Genomic DNA, 19,845 nt, shown 5'->3' with positions numbered 1-19,845 from the left:
CTTCACAGGCAGCATTACTGACATGCATTCTAATTTTAAATTATGCCCAAAGTGATGTCTCGAGCTACAAACTTTTGTGGCTGCTACGCCACACTATGTCAATTTATGGAATACATAGAATGCTAGATTTTGGTGAGATATCATCAATCTTTCATTGACTGGTGCAATTTCATGAAGAATTGTGGGACAAATGACACAATACAGTCCATCTGGAAAAGCAACATGAGAAACAAGCCACTATAAATTGTGCCACTCTTCTCAAAGCCCCTGAGGGCAGGACGAGAAGCAACGGGTGGAAACTAATCAAGGAGAGAAGCAACTTAGAACTAAGGAGAAATTTCCTGACAGTTAGAACAATTAATCAGTGGAACAAATTGCCTCAAGAAGTTGTGAATGCTCCAACACTGGAAGTTTTTAAGAAAAGATTAGATAACCATTTTTCTGAAGTGGTATAGGGTTTCCTGCCTAAGCAGGGGGTTGGACTAGAAGACCTCCAAGGTCCCTTCCAACTCTGTTATTCTATTCTATTCTATTCTATTCTATTCTATTCTATTCTATTCTATTCTATTCTATTCTATTCTGTTCTGTTCTGTTCTGTTCCGTTCCGTTCCGTTCCGTTCCGTTCCATTCCATTCCTGTTGTGTCTTGCCCGCCCTCAGAGCAGCCGGGGCCTTCTTACCTGCTCCCAAACACTGAGGAATGTATGCCTCCCGGCCCAAGTCCTGGCTCCATGCCCACACAAACTGCAGAAGAAGGAGCATCTCCCGGCCCCAGCCCTGACTCCATGCCCAGGCAAACGGAGCAGCTAGACCCCTCCCCCTCCTCCACAGCATGTGAGCCTGAGGAGGGTTTATTCCCAACAGCTGCTGATTGGTGTGACCCTCGCATCAGAAGGCTGGATAGGCGGAGGCAACAGAAGGAAGGGAGGGGCAGGACTTAATGAGTGCTGAGTCATGGAGCCACACCCCATGGCCTATATAAAGGATCTGCTTTCTGGCAGTCTCTGAGTCAGGCAAAAGTCAAACTTATCTTGCTGAAGTCACTTACTGGTCTCCTGCCTGCTCTGAGGACTTTGCTAGGACTTTGGGCAGAGCTGCAGAGGCAAGCCTGATTCGGATTTCCCTGACCCGGCCGTCAGCGGGGGAGTGGGACATGACAATTCCATTCTATTCTATTCTATTCTATTCTATTCTATTCTATTCTATTCTATTCTATTCTATTCTATTCTATTCTATTCTAAATATAGGAGTCACTGAGATAGAGAAATTGGAATTTAGTTCCATGTGACTTATTTCTTCCCCTTCGACGAATGATCCAACGCTCACCATTTCTTTTTATTCTCAGTACAGACCCTGTAACCAGAAACCTTCAATTACAACACCCATGGATGTTATTATATGCTGATGATATCACAGTAGAGAGCACAACATGAAGCACACACTGGTGTTCTTATGCACACCCCTTTCAGATCTCTTAGAAATGGGGTGAGGTCAACAGTAGACAGTCTTAGGTTAATTTTTTGGGGTTTTGGGATGAAACCATAGAGTCAGGTAGTGCATTCCAGGCATTAACAACTCTGTTACTGAAGTCATATTTTCTGCAATCGAGTTTGGAGCGGTTCATTTTAAGTTTGTATCTATTGTGTGCTCATGTATTGTTGTGGTTGAGCTGAAGTAGTCATTGACAGGTAGGACATTGTTAGTTTTCCTTCTTAATGGGATTTCTTTAGAAGAGGGGTAAGGACACTGTATGGACACTGTAACCAGAAACTCAATTTCAACACCCAGGGATGCTATTATATGCTGATGATATCACGGTAGAGAGCAGAATATGAAGCAGCCTTGAACCACTAACACAAGGGTGGAAAAATCTACCTTAATGGTTTAGGAATCGGGGTCAGTATTAAGAAGACTGGGGACTGCAGACAAGAAATTCCTGGGGAGGAAAGCTATGGCAAATCTAGACAGCATACTAAAAAGCAGAGACATCACCCTGCCAACAAAAGTGCGTATAGTCAAGGCTATGATTTTCTCAGTTGCAATGTATGGCTGTGAAAGTTGGACCATAAGGAAGGCTGAGCACCAAAGAATTGAGGCCTTTGAACTCTAGTGCTGGAGAAGACTCCTGCGAGTCCCTTGGACTGCAAGGCGAACAAACAAGTCAGTCCTAGAGGAGATCAACCCTAGCTGCTCTTTAGAAGGCCAGATCCTGAAGACGAAACTGAAATACTTTGACCACCTAATGAGAAAGAAGGACTCACTGGAGAAGAGCCTAATGCTGATCTAATCTTTTCTTAAAAACTTCCAGTGTTGGAGCATTCACAATGGGAAAGATGGAGGGCAAAAGAATAAAAGGACGATGGAGAATGAAGTGGCTGGATGGAGTCACTGAAGCAGTAGGCATGAATTTAAATGGACTCCAGAGGATGGTAGAGGACAGGAAGGCCTGAAGGAACATTGTCCATGGGGTCGCAATGGGTCAGACATGACTTCGCAACTAAAAACAACAAATTAAGAAGACTGTGTATTTGTATATCATTGGAGGGGAGGACCTTTCTTTAATTGTTTCAAAGGGTTTTACATTTTTTGAAGGCTGTGGAAATATCTGTCCTTTGTCAATCCTTTAAAGATAAGTATTCATTTAAGTATCAATTAATGAAGGGGCCTCTGGTGGCTCAGCAGACTGTCTGTTATTAACACAGCTGCTTGCAATTACTGCAAGTTCAAGTCCCACCAGGCCCAAGGTTGACTCAGCCTTCCCTCCTTTATAAGGTAGCTAAAATGAGGACCCAGATTGTTGTGGGGGCAATAAAAGTTGACTTTGTATATAATATACAAATGGATGAAGACTATTGCTTAACATAGTGTAAACCTCCCTGAGTCTTCGGAGAAGGGCGGGATATAAATCCAAATAAAAAAAAAAAGAAAAGTCCCTACCCTGTTCGTTCTTTTCCTTCATGGAACTTCTTTAGAAGAAGGGGAGAGGAAGAGTAGACAAAGAGAAAGCGACATAAATGATAGTCAAACATGACAGGATCACAAACAGAAGCATTTCTAGCTATCCCCATAAAGCACCTCCATGTTTAATGAGAGTCTAATATTGCAGAGGTACAGTATAACTCTTCTTTAGAAGCAACCAGAGGTGGGTTCCAGGAGGTTCTGACCAGTTCTGGAGAACCGATAGCGGAAATTTTGAGTAGTTCGGAGAACAGGCAAATGCCACCCCTGGCTGGTCCCAGTGTGGGGTGGGAATGGAGATTTTGCAGTATCCTTCCGCTGCTATGCCCACCAAGCCACGCCCACAGAACCGGTAGTAAAAAAAAATTTGGATTTCATCACTGCTCACATTGTTCAATTTTTCATGGGCATCGACGACTTGGTCTACTGCACGGACCATCTTCAGGTTTTTTTGCTGTGCCCCCAACGGGATGGAGTATGTGATGTCAGCTAGCTGGCACAGAGGTCTTCTCGGCTCCAAAACCAATGTGTGAATTGCAACCAAACCAGATGTGGGTTTCAGCAGGTTCTGACCAGCTCTGGAGAACCGGTAGCAGAAATTTTGAGTAGTTTGGAGAACTGGTAGTAAAATTTCTGACTCGCCCAGCACCCATCTATTCTCTGCCTCCCGAGTCCTAGCTGATCGGGAGGAAATGGGGATTTTGCAGTATCCTTCTTCTGCCACGCCCACCAAGCCATGCCACGCCCACCAAGCCACGCCCACAGAACCGGTAGTAAAAAAAATTGAAACCCACCACTGGAAGCAACCTCAATTTAGCATGGACTATATCCAGAATGGCAGTTGACTGAAAAAATAAATACCTTCAAGGAAGACACTACCACTAGTTCCTTCTGTTTATTTATAGTGAGGAAGATAATAAATCTTCGCCCATGTATTAAACCGCAATGATTCCATACCTTCTCTATCTGAAGAAGATAGTGATCGATGAAATCTTGTGGCTCATGCAAATAGTGGGATTCCTTGTGTTTTTCTATTTCCTGCTTTGCAAACGCAAGGATTAAATTCATGGAAGCCAGAGCCTTCTTGTGAGGGCCTGGGAGGTAGTTCATTAATTGTGGTAACAAAGCATATGCCTAATAGAAAAGGAAGAAGAAAAGTTAGTTATTTCCCACCACAATTAGAGAAGACCCTCAGCAGCTCACAATAATGGACAACATTTAATAACCAAAGGGGAAAAACATTACAACATTAAAATATGGTAAACAATACATAGGGACGCAGTGGCTTAGTGGGTAAGATGCTGAGCTTGTCGATCGAAAGGTCGGCAATTCAACGGTTTGAATCCCTAGTGCCGCATAACAGGGTGAGCTCCCATTACTTAACCCAGCTTCTGCCAACCGAGCAGTTCAAAAGCACGTAAAAATCCAAGTAGAAAAATAGGGACCACCTTTGGTGGGAAGGTAACAGCGTTCCGTGCGCCTTTGGCGTTGAGTCATGCCGGCCACATGACCACGGAGACGTCTTTGGACAGTGCTGGCTCTTCGGCTTTGAAACAGAGATGAGTACCGCCCCCTAGAGTCAAGAACGACTAGCACGTATGTGTGAGGGGAACCTTTACCTTTTACCTTTACCTTTAAACAATACATGGTGTCAGACCTCTAAAACCCTCCAGAAAAGTTTTTTTTCCAAATGTTTGTAGAAAACAGTTAATGTTGGTGGCAGATAGATTATTATTAATGCATTATAAAATTCTCTTATTCTCACCTTGTGTCCCTGAGCCATTGTAAATGTGCTTACTATGGTAAGCAAGCTATAACGTCATAAATTAGACCAACCAGTTTCACCTGCCAGGCTAAATAATGAATTAACAACTAGGGTTGAATGTTAACGGTCTGCTAGCTTGGAACTTAGTATGTTTGAGTTAGTACTCCAGGATAATCTTTTGAATCAAAAAATGGGCATCTCTATTGAGAGAGATTCAAACATTCCCAATCCTGGTAATGTTTCACAAAGTATTGAAAACCTGAGAGAGTTTCCAAAGAGAAACTCTCTTTTTAGATTAAATAAAAATCCAATGTTTCCTTAACCAATTAAGACAACTCAGAAAGGACTTCCATTTGACATCACAGCATGATTGGATACGGAAAGTGGGTCTCCGTGTTTCCTTGCTGAGTTCTCCCCATTGGTGGGCTCCAAAAAGAGCCAAAGCCACCTTGGAGCGGTGGTGAGGCAAAGAGGGACATCCTATGAGGACTCGGAGAGTTGCAGCTCTCCTGCCTGACCTTATTTTCCCTCTCAGCCATGATGAGGAGAAGATACAGCTTAAGATGACTGCCATGAAGCTGGGACAGCTGATGACCACCTAAGGTTTGAGCTGGAGCAGATTTTTGTGAACAGTGTGGAACTGGGTGAGAGGATTTTTTTACCTGAAAGTTAACCCCAAAAGAGAAATCTAAGATTTACTCAGAACTATCTGTTAAAGCAGTGATCAAACACTTTGAGAAAACTACCAGACTAGAAGGAAAGAATTAAAGAGAGAGAAAAACATTTCTTCAAAACATAGGAAATTGGAATCTTAAATTGGGAAGACATGACATTGGGAAGGCAATTTAAAATGCTGGAATTATGGATTTAAAAAATTAACACTGCTTCTATAATTGAATTACAATTTAAAATAATTAAAACCAGATTTTTGAAAATTAAGCTGAGAGTGCCACCTGAGAGTGCCATATACAAGCCTTGGAATACCCATTTAAAGGACTGTGAAAATATTTACTAGATTATATACATCTAACCTGTGACCACTGGAAATTTAAATGTGAGAACAAGGAAGACACTTAATTAAAGTGACCCCTGAATGTTAAATTATATGACTGACTCTATAAAGGTAACTTAAAGAGGCTTGGATAACTCCCTGGACTATGTAAATGGAACTGACTGACTACGTATGAAACATAAAGAACTGTATATACTTTGAAGAGTAATCACAGGTTTGAACAAATGGTTCTTGGGCTATTGGCCAAAAGTGGAATTTATTAAAACAAGATAAGATGCAACATAAGGAGGAAACGAGCAGAACTTTGAACGAGATGGACTGGATGTTTCAAAACATAAAGGATATGATATAGAAAGAACATAATGTGATTATGGAATTAATGGATGGCATAGATCAAAAATTGGAAAATATTATACAAAGGACAATGAGCAATGACCAAGATGCCCAGGAAAGGAAGGAGCTACCAGAAGGAACAGAGGGAAAAACAGAATTGAGGAATCAACGAAAAGAAGATAACAAGAAGTTATCAATAAAATTAATAATGTTTGATGAATCAAACCAGGGGGAAAACATTCTAAGAGATCTGAAAAGAGAATGGGAGGAGCAGGAAGATACTTTGGGAGGGGAGACAGGGGTCTGGGCTGATAATTTCAAAGCTAGACAGTAGAAGAGGGTAGGGGTAGAAGAGAAGAATATGGGAGGCAACTTAAAAGAATAAGAATTAAAGTATTGATGCAGGCAAGAGACGATGGATAGAAGGCGGATAGGAAAAGGAAGAGAGAAAAAATATTTTTTCTATTTCTTTTTCTTTCCTTTTTTTATAATGGTGGCAGGAAGAGAAATTAGAACAGAGATACAAATGTGTTCAATAAGAGATTGAGGGATTACTTGTATATATACATTTGCATGATGAAACAAAAGTAATAATAAAATGGGAAAATTAGAGATTGAATTACTAAGTAAGTTTAAATAACATTGTGATTGGTAAACGGTGAGCAATTAAATAACCAAAAGAACATATTTTAATATAAACATGTGTATTAATACTAGAATTATATAGATTGGATGAAAGCAAAGAATATGAATAGAGTTATTTTGTATGTTTAAATAATATTGTGATTGGCATTAGAATATATATTGAAACATTGAATAACGAAACAATGAAGGATAGTATTTAAATATAAATAGATTCGAAGAGTGAAATATAGGAAATATGAATAAGAACTTAGTATTAAAAATGGGTAAATTTGAGATTAAATAATGGTAGCATTGAGTTTGTTTAAATAATGTTATGATTTGCGGTGGAATAATAAAATGAAATAATGAATAATAAAATGATAAAGGACATATTTTAATATAAACAGGTGTATTAATAGTGGAATCATATAGATTGGAAGAATGTAAAGACTATGAATAGAATTAATTTGCAAGTTTAAATAATATTGTGATTGGTATTAGAATTGTATATTTAAATATTGAACAATGAAATAATGAAGGATAGGATTGTAATACAAAGAGAATGTCTATTAATATAGCAGCGACGTGAATAAAAGTTAGAATAAAGACAAAAATAAGAGAAAGGGAGAATATTAGTAGACACATTTTTATAAAATAAGACAAGTGCCAGGATAAGAGGAAGGTTAGAAACTGAATGGCGGTAGTATTATGTATGTTTAAACAACATGAAATAATGGAAGATTATAATTTGATATAAATGTGTATCACTACTAGTAACATAATGTGATCATTATGATCAATAATACTATTATATATGTACTATAATGTATGGCACCTAGGTGTCACACTGTTCACCCATTGATATGTATATGTAACATAAAATTAAAAACTCGATAAAACAACAGCAACAACTCAGGAAGCTGATATTGCCCAAGGATCTGCTGATACAATTCTACAGAGGAATTATTGAGTCCGTCATTTGCACCTCTATAACTGCCTGGTTTGGTACACCAATCTAACAGGACAGGTATAGACTTCAATGGATAGTTAGGTCTGTAGAAAAAGCTACTGCAACCAGCCTGCCTTCCATTGAGGATCTATCTGTATGAATAGAATAGAATAGAATAGAATAGAATTTTATTGGCCAAGTGTGATTGGACACACAAGGAATTTGTCTTGGTACATATGCTCTCAGTGTACATAAAAGAAAAGATACGTTCATCAAGGTACAACATTTACAACACAATTGATGGTCAATATATCAATATAAATCATAAGGATTGCCAGCAACAAGTTATAGTCATACAGTCATAAATGGAAAGAGATTGGTGATGGGAACTATGAAACGATTAATAGTAGTGCAGATTCAGTAAATAGTCTGACAGTGTTGATGGAATTATTTGTTTAGCAGAGTGATGGCCTTCGGGGAAAAACTGTTCTTGTGTCTAGTTGTTCTGGTGTGCAGTGCTCTATAGAGTCGTTTTGAGGGTAGGAGTTGAAACAGTTTATGTCCTGGATGTGAGGGATCTGCAAATATTTTCATGGCCCTCTTCTTGATTCGTGCAGTATACAGGTCCTCAATGGAAGGCAGGTTGGTAGCAATTATTTTTTCTGCAGTTCTAATTATCCTCTGAAGTCTGTGTTTTTCTTGTTGGGTTGCAGAACCGAACCAGACAGTTATAGAGGTGAAAGAAGGCTCTTATCTTTGCTGATAAGAGTAAAAAGAAGCAAAATATTTCTTCTAAGCCCCTCCAGGTTTAAAATCATACACCACACCCACATGTCCTTCACAAAGGGTTCAAAATGATATTAAAATCTTGCTGATGTGTCAGTCTGGACTCAGCTGTCCGAAAAGCAAATTTTGTATTATTTTCAGAAATAAAGACTTCCTTTCCAGCAGCTCTCTTTTACATTTTAATTGTTTAAGCTCTTTTCCCAGCACGGAAGAAAAAGGGACCCAAGCAGTGGTGGGATTCAAGTAATTTAACAAGCGGTTATCTGCTCTAATGATTTCTTCCAAAGAGCCCCGCCTCTTTGTCCAGGGTCTTACCTGGAATCATGACCGGCTCAAGGACAGACACACCTACTCAGGGGTAAAATGCTCCCAGTTCAGACCTGATCAGATGATCCGGTAGCGATGGGGGGCGGGTAGTTCGGAGAACCGGTAGCAAAAATCCCTGACCACCCCCATGCCCCCCCAATCGCCCGGTCCTCACTTGCCTACTTGGCAGCTTTCTGCTTCTTTCGGTCTCGCTCGCTATTCCAACCTTGCTTCGGCTGCTGCAATCAATTGCATCAGCTAGCAACTCAATCTGCCTGCCTGCAATCCATCTCATCGGTGAGCAACTCAATCTGCCTGCCTTGTCCCTTCAATTGGGTAAGTAAGGGGGGGAGATTTAAAAAAATAGTTAATTGGTTTTTTTTAGGAGTTTTTTTTTTTTTTAGACATAGCAATTTAAAGTTAAGGAAATTTTAAATTTAGCTGCTTTTATCTAAAAATATAAATAAAATAAAATAAAATAATAAAATAAAATATTTGTGCAGCTTTCTGAGATTTGGTATGTTTCTGTAGTGTTTCACTCTAACTACACAAACACACAAAATCTCACCAAGCTATATGTGGCATTTTGTGTGTGTGTGAGTCAGTTGTGTTGTATTGTGTTGTCTGTGTGTAAATTGTGTAAATTGTTTTTTGGGCTTTTTGTGGCTGTGTGAGGTTCCTGCTTGTTGCAGGGGCCATTTTGGGTGAAGTTAATGGCCCCACTCACATCGGGGGAAACACTCTGGATCTGATTTTTGTCTCTGGACAGTGGTTGAATGATCTAGAATTAGAGGATTTAGTTATCAAACCCCTGTCATGGTCTGATCATTCGCTCCTTCGACTCAACTTCCGAACTGCCATCCCACACCGCAGGGAGACGGGGCCAATTCGTTGGTTCCGTCCCAGGTGCCTGATGGGCCCAGAGAGGTTTCTGACGGAGCTTGGGCCATTTCCTGAGGATCTAGCTCACGGCTCGGCTGAAGAACTAGTCACTGCCTGGGAAAGAGCGGTGGCAGGGGCTATGGACCGTGTCATGCTTTTGCGGCCTCTGACCCGGCGCTGATCTCAACCGGCTCCTTGGTATTCTGAGGAGCTGAGAGAGATGAAGCGCCAGAAAAGACACCTAGAGAGTGGATGGAGGGCCAGCCGTTCTGAATCCGACCGAACACTAGTAAGGTTTTATATTCAGACCTACCTAGTGGCGATAAGAACGGCAAAATGAGAATATTTTTCCGCTCTTATTGCATCGGCAGATAACGGCCCAGCCTCTCTGTTTAGGGTGACTCACTCCCTCCTCCATCAGGGAGCTCGGGAGGACCCCTTGCAAGGGCGTGCTGAGGATTTCGGACAATATCTGCACGATAAAATCGCTCAGATCCGGGATGGTCTGGTCTGGGTAGATTTGGACGGGATGACGGAGGTAGGTCTTGAGGATATTATCTGGGAAGAGTTCGATACTGTGGCTCTCGAGGACATGGACAGGATACTGGGGAGGCTGAATGCGACCACATATTTATTGGACCTGTGTCCCTCCTGGCTGGTACTGGCCACACAGGAGGTTACACGAGGCTGGCTTCAGGGAATTGTCAACACTTCTTTGACGGAGGGTGTCTTCCCTACCGCCTTGAAAGAGGCGGTGGTGAGACCCCTCCTCAAGAAGCCCTCCCTGGATCCAGCTGTTTTATCGAACTATCGTCCCATCTGCAACCTTCGTTTTGTGGCGAAGGTTGTTGAGAGTGTGGTGGTGCGACAGCTCCCCCAGTACCTGGATGAAACTGTCTATCTTGACCCATTCCAGTCCGGCTTCCGGCCTGGGCACAGCACGGAGACGGCATTGGTCGCCTTGGTAGATGATCTCTGGAGGGCTTAGGACAGGGGTTATTCCTCTGCCCTGGTCCTATTAGATCTCTCAGTGGCTTTTGATACCATTGACCATGGTATCTTGCTGCGACGGCTAGGGGGTTTAGGAGTGGGGGGCACCGTTTTTCGGTGGTTCTCCTCCTATCTTTCTGACCGGTCACAGACGATGTTGGTAGGAGGGCAGAGATCGGCTGCAAGGCACCACATGTGTGGGGTGCCATAGGGGTCGGTTCTCTTGCCTCTTCTGTTCAACATCTACATGAAGCCACTAGCTGAGATCATTCGTGGTTTGGGGGTGCAATGTCATCTGTACGCTGATGATACTCAGCTGATACGCCAGTTGCGTCCCTTCCTAGACCGGGATTCCCTATGCACGGTCACTCATGCCCTCGTCACTTCCCGCCTGGACTACTGTAGCGCTCTCTACATGAGGCTCCCCTTGAAGAGCACCCGAAGGCTCCAACTGATCCAGAATGCGGCTGCGCGGGTAATAGAGGGAGCAACTTGAGGCTCCCATATAACACCTCTGGTGGCCTCTGGTGGCTCAGCAGACTAAGTCTGTCTGTTATTAACACAGCTGCTTGCAATTACTGCAAGTTCAAGTCCCACCAGGGCCAAGGTTGACTCAGCCTTCCATCCTTTATAAGGTAGGTAAAATGAGGACCCAGATTGTTGGGGGCAATAAAAAGTTGACTTTGTATATAATATACAAATGGATGAAGACTATTGCTTAACACATTGTAAGCCGCCCTGGGTCTTCGAAGAAGGGCGGGATATAAATTCAAAAAAAAAACCAACCAACAACACCTCTCCTGCGCAGGCTGCACTGGCTTCCGGTGGTCTTCCGGGTGCAATTCAAGGTGTTGGTTACCACCTTTAAAGCGCTCCATGGCATAGGACCAGGTTATTTACAGGACCGCCTGCTGCCACAGACTGCCTCCCATGGACCTGTGCGCTCCCATAGGGAGGGACTCCTCAGGGTGCCGTCAGCCAAACAATGTTGACTGGCGACCCCCAGGGGAAGGGCCTTCTCTGTGGGGGCACCTGCCCTCTGGAATGAGCTGCCTCTGGGGATATGTCAACTCCCTGATCTCCGGACCTTCCAACGTGAACTAAAGACCTTTTTGTTTTATCGCGCAGGGCTGGCTTAACGCAATTTTAACATGGGTTTTATTATGGTTTTATTATAGTTTTAATTTTTGTTTCAGCTTAATTGAATTAGATTTTTAAATTGTTTTTAATTTTTGTGTAATCTGTTTTTATTTGGCTGTGAACCGCCCTGAGTCCTTTGGGAGAAGGGCGGTATATAAATTAAATTAATAAAATAAAAATACATTGTGTGTGAGTCAGTTGTGTTGTGTTCTGTGTGTGTAAAGTGTGAGAGTTGGTTTTTGAGCTTTCTGTGGCTGTGTGAGGTTCCTGCTTGTTGCAGGGGCCATTTTGGGTGAGGTGCAGCTGCTTTTACATTGTGTGTGAGTCAGTTGTGTTGTGTGTGTGTAAAGTGTGAAAGTTGGTTTTTGGTACCTCTTATTGTTTTGTGTACTTTGTTTATTATTTTATTATTTATTGTTATTGGCCACGCCCACCTGGTCACCTGACCACCAAGCCATGCCCACCAATTAAGCCACACCCACAGAACCGGTAGGGAAAATTTTTAGATTTCACCTTTGCACCTACTGGAAAGAATTGTATTTTAGATTATTTCCAAGGCTTCCTTCATGCCTTACATTCTATGATTCCATCAAAATACTAGTGGAAAACATAGTTGGTTTGGGAAGCTTTGTCTGTTTAACAGAGAAGATGACTCACCATGTGGAAAATGTTACCAGTGAAATTCACAAGAATTTTAAGGGCTTCAGTTAGCTTCTGGAAGTTTTCATCTTCTGGAACAAACTGATGTCCAAAACTCAAAGCACATATGATGTTAGAAACTGCATTTAATACTGGAATTGAAGGATCAAATGGGCGTCCTGCAAATGAAGAGGTTTTATAATAAATTTTTTAAGAATTCAAAAACGATGAAGAGAATTGGGAACTGTCAATTGTTTCAAAAATTAAACAAATACATCTGTTTTTATTTGAAATAAGAATGGAAAAGATTTCTTCAGACTCAAAGGACTAGAGCAGTGGTAGTCAACCTGGTCCCTACCGCCCACTAGTGGGCATTCCAGCTTTCATGGTGGGCGGTAGGGGTTTTGTCCGATACTGAAGCACTTTCCTTTTTTTTTTAATTTAATTGACTTTTTAAAAAACATTTTCATTAGGTTTTCATAAAATTCCCCGAGACAATTTAAATTTCTGAAAATATACTATTTGTATCGCCTGCGCATAAGTTTAGTTCACATTACATAAGTGAAACTAAATGGCGCTATAGTGTGACCGGAAACAAAAGAGCCTCGTCCCAGAATAGTTCGCGCATCTCCCCCCACACCACCCAGCTGTAACAGACAAGCAGAGCTGGTACCCGGCGCCCCCCACCAAACCCAATCCACGATGCGCGAGAGGCATGCGCAGACGACAATACACGGAGCATTACTGTGGAACCGGTGGGCGGTTAGAAAATTTTACTACTAACAGAGATACAAAAGTGGGCAGTAGGTATAAAAAGGTTGACTACCCCTGGACTAGAGCTATTGTTATTACCCTAAATTACATACCCTTTGTTTGTTTAAAGGTCTCCACCAGTGTCTGAGCTACCTCTTCTATCTGATGCTCAATGCTTTTCTTCCCCAGGCCCAGCTTCCGTAGAGAAGTGATGCTAATACGTCGCTGCTGTTTCCAGATGTGGCCATTCGAAAGAAGAATCCCTGAAGGCATCAGCAGACAACGATAAATGATTCCGTAAAATATTCATTTTTAAAAAACAGGTCTACTTATTTTTTTTTTTTTTTTTTTTTTACATTTATACCCCGCCCTTCTCCGAAGACTCAGGGCGGCTTACAATGTATAGGGCAATAGTCTCATTCTATTTGTATATATTTACAAAGTCAACTTATTGCCCCCCCAACAATCTGGGTCCTCATTTTACCTACCTTATAAAGGATGGAAGGCTGAGTCAACCTTGGGCCGGGCTCGAACCTGCAGTAATTGCAGGCTTTGTGTTCTTAATAACAGGCCTTACCAGGCAGAGCTAAACCGGCCTCTCTCTGATTTTCAGGTGATTTCTGATTTTTCATTTTGAAGAATGCTGTTCGAGCTTTCTCTATCCTTGTCTTTACATCAGTGGTCTTTAAATAGAGTGGTTGTCAGGGGTTCCAAGTAACACCCCCAACGAAAGAAAACTCCGAGACTTGAGTTTCCTCAAAGTTACATTTTATTAGAGATGTTATATTGGCACATCTGGGAAAACCTGAATCTGAAAACTTCCAGGTTTTCCCCACCCAAAGGAAAGTCCAAGTCCCTGCCCAACACCTACAAGTCCATCACACGCTCCAGTCAAAGCACCATCCCAACTGGAGATGCGTCCTAGGTTCATCCGTCCAGGTGGAAGGCAATATGTCCTTGACTCTCTGAGAAAGGAATGTTATTATGACTATATATCACCCTGGCTCCATACAATCCCTCCTCCCAGTTTCCCACAGCACTGAATGTGGCAGGCCTGAAAATCCAACGAAAAAGATGGCTTCCAGGCTTGACAGTTGTATTTAAGGATGTTTTTTTTTAAAAAAAAACCCATACACCAATATTTAATTTTAAAAAAACCTTCAAATTAAGGAGTGGGAGAACAACGTATTTTAAAGATAATCGCAAGATGGAAGAGTACAAAATAATTGAACAAGCTAAGTAATTAACAGTTTTAGTATGCATGAACGAATTAAGGAAATTTCTAAACAAGTTTATGACATTGTTGATACTCTTTGTTCTGTTTCCCTCCCCGATACTCCCAACAAAGAGTCAGTCAAAGGCCTTCTCTTCCAACTTATTTACATAGATAAATGTCCTGGCCACGTCTACCCATGGGCCTGCCAAGTCTCTGGAGATAACTAGGAAATTATAGATAAGGCCAGAATTACTCACGAATATATTCTTCCCTCCATTGATAGAGTTTGCCCATGCAAATTCACTGCTTTGTCCAAGACAAAAAACCAGGAAGTCCCGCCTCCTTTTTATAGTCTCTGCAGATGTCACTGCATGACCATCATTCTTTGGCTTTGTCCCAACGCTTCCTCTGCTGCGCGCGCTGGTCACATCTGCGCAGTCTTGCATCACTCCAAAACTGTTCTTGGGGCATTGCCAAATCAGAAGAAGGCTCGGGAGAATCAGGCCTTGCCGGTCCCTCCTCCTCCCTTTGGGTGGGTGTCAGGGAGGGAGAGGGCCCAAGAGAAGCAGGCCTTGCCAGGTCTTCTCCCTCACTTTCTGAATCATCCGAGTCCAGGAGTCCAGGTCCAGGAACCTGGATCACAACACTCTTTGCGAACCTGATAAATGTTCAGAACCTTTATCTCAGGGGTGTCAATCTCAAGGCCTGGGGTCTGGTTCTGGCCCACAAGGTGCTTAGATCTGGCCCACAGGGCTGCCCTAGAAACAGTAAAGGACCAGCCTGCAGTGCCTCTGCTAGAGAAAATGGGCTGGTGAGCTCTATTTTCGGCTGTGGTAGCCTCCTGCAACCCTCTGCCAGCACAAATGGTCCTCCATTTTCGCTGGTAGAGGGTTGCAGGAAGCCGTCACAGCCAAAAATGGAGCTCACAAGCCCATTTGCACTGGCAGAGCGCTCAAGCCCCCACAGGTACCCTGGACACAAGTGACGTTGAGCTGGCCACACCCACCCCAGCCATGTCCAATCTGGCTCCCTGAGGCCAAATACAACCCTGATGCAGCCCTCAAGGAAATTGAGTTTGATACCCCTGCTTTATTTAAATTTATTATTTAGATTTTTTTTAAAATCTAAACAATCCTCTGGATGTTAGAGCATGTATGACTGATCCTCAGGATGAAATGTTTGATTGCCGAGAGGCAGAAAAAAACATTCCAAAACCTAAATCCATGATGGCGAACCTATAGCACGTATGCCACAGATGGCACACAGAGCCATATTGGTGGGCACATGAGCTCATCTCCGGTGCGCAAGTGCGCACTGGCCAGCTAATTTTTTGGATCTTTTGGGCCCAACGGAAGTCGCCAAATGGGCCATTTCCAGCCTCCGGAGGGCCTCCTGGGGCTGGGGAAGGCTATTTTCACCCTCCCCAGACTCCTAGAAAGGCTCTGGAGACTCCTAGAAAGGCTCTGGAGCCTGCGGAGAGCGACAAACGACCGTACTGGACCCACCAGGCCATTGTGTGCCAAAAGCAGGGGTAGCACGGTGGGGTAGCATAGAATTATGGGTGTGGGCACGTGTGCGCGACCCCCCCCCCGCGCTTCTCCCGTTTTTGGCATGCAATGGCAAAAAGGTTAGCCATCACTGACCTAAATGATTATTTCCTGGGCTTTATTAATATCACAATGAGATCGCACATAAGTTTACACAGTTAGGCAACATAGGAGAAAGACCCAAATATATTAAGCTTATTAATGTTCATAGGAGGGAAAATATTCTTAGAAACGTTCATGAACTAGAAGAAATAAATTTGAGAAAATATAGACGTGAAGTTTTATGAAGATACCATTAAGGATCAGTTTCTAATCCCTAAGGAACCAATTGCTTAAATTTAGCATTTGCTACAGATTCGGTTTCTTCTTTGATTCATCATATATTAATCAGAAAAAGGTAAAAAGAAATTTCTGTTCTCCAGAAATGCAAATTGTCTACCTGCACTTAAGAATCTTCCTAGAACAGGCTGTAGTTGCAAGAGGATAAGAGGAAGAAGAAGCCAAGCAAACAATCAGGAATAGAAATAAAAATAACTTGAATTTGTGTAATTATAAGGGAAATGCTGACTAAATAGTTGTCAAGTTACAGTAAAACTATTTATGAACTGGAGTAAAAAGAAGTAGACTGATAACTGAATTAGAATTATGTTCTTCTATTCTCTTTAATACAATGCCTTAAACTATAAAGGATGGTGATATAAGAATTTAAGCAAGTGACCTAATTTTCATTTTAGAATATCTGTCTGTCTGTCTGTCTGTCTGTCTATCTATCTAGCTATCTAGCTAGCTATCTAGCTATCTAGCTATCTTTCTATCTATCTCCCTCCCTCCCTCCCTCCCTACCATCAGCTGTGGTGGCACAGTGGTTAGAATGCAGTACTGCAGGCAATTTCTGCTGACTGCCAGCTGACTGCAATTTGGCAGTTGGAATCTCACCAGGCTCAAGGTTGTCTCAGCCTTCCATCCTTCCGAGGTCGGTAAAATAAGGACCCAGATTGTTGGGGACAAATATGCTGACTCTGTAAACCGCCTAGAGAGGGCTGTAAAGCACTGTGAATCAGTATATAAGTCTAAGTACTAATGCTAGTGCTATCTACCTACCTACCTACCTACCTACCTACCTACCTACCTAAATATCTACCTATCTATCTATCATCCATCCATCCATCCATCCATCCATCCATCCAACTATCTAGCTATCTAGCTATATCTATCTATTCATCCATCATCTATCTACAGATAATCTTCAATTTATGACAGAAATGGAGTACTGTTGAAAAATAATAATGATAATGATAATGATAATGATAATAATAATAATATTTTAATTTATATACCGCCCTTCTCCCGAAGGACTCAGGGCGGTTAACAGCCAAATAAAAGCAACAATCAGTAAACACAATACAAATAAAACCATAACTAAAAAACTTATTCAAATTTGGCCCAAATTTACAATACATTTAAAACCTTAAAACCAATTAGAAATTTAAAACCAATAATGACATCTAAAAATTCTATGCCAGTCCTGCGCGGAAAAATAGGTACGTCTTCAACTCTTCACAGAATGTTGTGATCTATGTTAAATGAACCACCTTACTGACAAATCCTGATACCTCCTCTCCCCAAAGCTTTTGTTAAACAAATGCATGGGTTTTTAAGTGTGCATTGGGTGCCTCAGGGCTGACCCTGGAGAGTCGAAGGTGGGCACAAAGCACACCTATCTCAGGCTTCCCAAGGCTTCCCCCCCACTCCTTAAGATACTCCATGCTCCTCACCCTACAGCTGCTTAGGGCTCGTCTGCCCCTCACAATCTCTCACTTACCTTCCAAAGACCGTTACACCAATGTATGAATGTAATGGACCAGATTGAAAACTGTGGAGAAGTGCAATAATTTGGTATAACGTGGAGTAGGCATGCATGTTTTGCTAATCTCATACCTTTAAATTGATTTACTTACTATACCTTACCTTTCCCCCCTATGCTATGCATAATATTATCACAAGTTATCATCGTGTGATGGTTTTTGAGGTACAATTCCATACTATTTGCACTTACCTCTTCCTTTCCGCAAAGCACTGAAGAAACCATCATCTGGTCGATCAGAGAATTCTTCTGGGAAGCTGGTCATTCCTTCTTTCACAGCTTTGAATCCAGACAGCACGACTATAAGTTGAGGTCCGATCCACATGGAGTATATATTTCCATATCGTTTTACAGGCTGCCAAGTGACTCAAAATGTTACAATCAAATAGAACAGATTATTTATAGCTAATACGTAGTCTAATATGGGTATGTCTAGCTTAATGAAAAGAAGGACTAGGGCGGGGTGAAATCTAAACATTTTCCCTACCGGTTCTGTGGGCGTGGCTTAATTGGTGGGCGTGGCTTGGTGGTCAGATGACTGAGTGGGCATGGCCAATAACAATAAATAATAAAAATAATAAACAAAGTATAAAAAACAATAAGAGGTACCAAAAACCAACTTTCACACTTTACACACACACAACACAACACAACACAACTGACGCACACACAATATAAAAGCAGCTGCACTTCACACTTCACACAGCCACAAAAAGCTCAAAAACCAACTTTCACACTTTACAGACACAACACAACTGACTCACACACAATATAAAAGCAGCTGCACTTCACACTTCACACAGCCACAAAAAGCTCAAAAACCAACTTTCACACTTTACACACACACAACACAACACAACTGACACACACATACACATACACACAATGCCACATACAGCTTTGTGAGATTTTGTGTGTTTGTGTAGTTAGAGTGAAACATTACAGAAACACATCAAATCTCAGAAAGCTGCACAAATATTTTATTTTATTATTTTATTTAATTTTATTTATATTTTTTAGACCAGGAGTCTCCAACCTTAGTAACTTTAAGGTTTGTGGACTTCAACTCCCAGAGTTCCTCAGCCAGCAAAGCAGTTGCTGACTGAGCAAATGGATTTCAGGCTGGCAGTTGCTACTGATGCAATTGATCTAAAGCATGGCTTTCGCAGCGGGAAAGGAGCAAATAAGGTAAGTGCTTTATCGCAGCCCAGAATCTCTTAAAAGGCAGTTTTCTACAAGCTCTTAGGCTGAAGAGCTTGTAGAAAACATGTTTTTTTTTTTTACTTTTAAAGGTATGTTTTCGGCTGAAGAAAAACTTCTTTTAAAAGTAAAAAACAAAACCAAACCTCATGGCTCGGCTCAGCAGAGGCAGGGGTCGGGGCCAGGATTTTTGCTACCTGTCCTCCAAACCACCCGCCGTGATCGCTACCGGATCGGGCGAGCCGGTCCGAAACGGGAGCATTTCACCCCTGGACTAGGGGTGAAAATGAAAGCAGTGTTCCAATGTTTGAGGGGCTACCACAAAGAAGAGGTCAAGCTGTTCTCCAAAGCACCTGAAGGCAGTACAAGAAGCAATGGATGGAAACTAATCAAGGAGTGCAGCAACCTAGAACTAAGGAGAAATTTCCTGACAATAAGAACATTCAATCTGTGGAACGGTTTGTGTTAAGGTATTGAGATTTAAGAGCTGATCAGCTGTAATGTTGATGCAATGTAAGGCTGATGCAATAAAGATGAATCAGCATTGGTATTGCCGGTTGTAGACTACGCTGAGGTCCACAAAAGTCTTTACCACTTTAAGAGATGTTTATTTAAGGCAGCCAGGAGAGGGCGTATTCTCTCTCCTTGTGTCCGGTGTTTATTGCTGATTTCTCCATGTAGAATTAAGGAACCACTGTCAATTATCATCACCCGCTCCATCTCAGATACACCAAACAACATCCAAGCCTTCTACAGCTGACTCCATCCTTCTGGACGCCCATCACCACCACTGGTGATCATAGAAAAATATGTGTGAGGTCTATTTCACTGAGAAAAGCCTGGAAAATTACACAGAGTAACTCTTTTCTTGAAAGTCTGTGC

At 42.0% G+C, this 19,845-nt stretch overlaps 1 protein-coding gene across 1 annotated transcript in view; it reads right to left on the bottom strand.

Annotated features, from left to right (window-relative positions):
* The window catches only part of LOC131200528 (cytochrome P450 2J2-like), a 33,419-nt gene extending 14,807 nt beyond the window's left edge, over positions 1-18,612 (bottom strand). Inside the window, exons 1-4 of the mRNA XM_058187403.1 lie at positions 17,956-18,612; positions 13,250-13,399; positions 12,402-12,562; positions 3,915-4,091 (exon numbers count right to left, since the gene is read on the bottom strand). Of these exons, the coding sequence (XP_058043386.1) occupies positions 3,915-4,091; positions 12,402-12,562; positions 13,250-13,399; positions 17,956-18,088 (621 nt within the window). The 5' untranslated portion in view covers positions 18,089-18,612. The remainder of the gene's footprint in view (positions 1-3,914; positions 4,092-12,401; positions 12,563-13,249; positions 13,400-17,955) is intronic.
* Between the last annotated feature and the right edge of the window lie 1,233 nt (positions 18,613-19,845).

Source organism: Ahaetulla prasina, chromosome 6 (assembly GCF_028640845.1).
Source record: "Ahaetulla prasina isolate Xishuangbanna chromosome 6, ASM2864084v1, whole genome shotgun sequence".
In the NCBI taxonomy this organism is placed as follows: Eukaryota; Metazoa; Chordata; class Lepidosauria; order Squamata; family Colubridae; genus Ahaetulla; species Ahaetulla prasina.
Note: the sequence above shows the minus strand (reverse complement) of the source record. Positions and strands in the feature narration are given on the sequence as shown.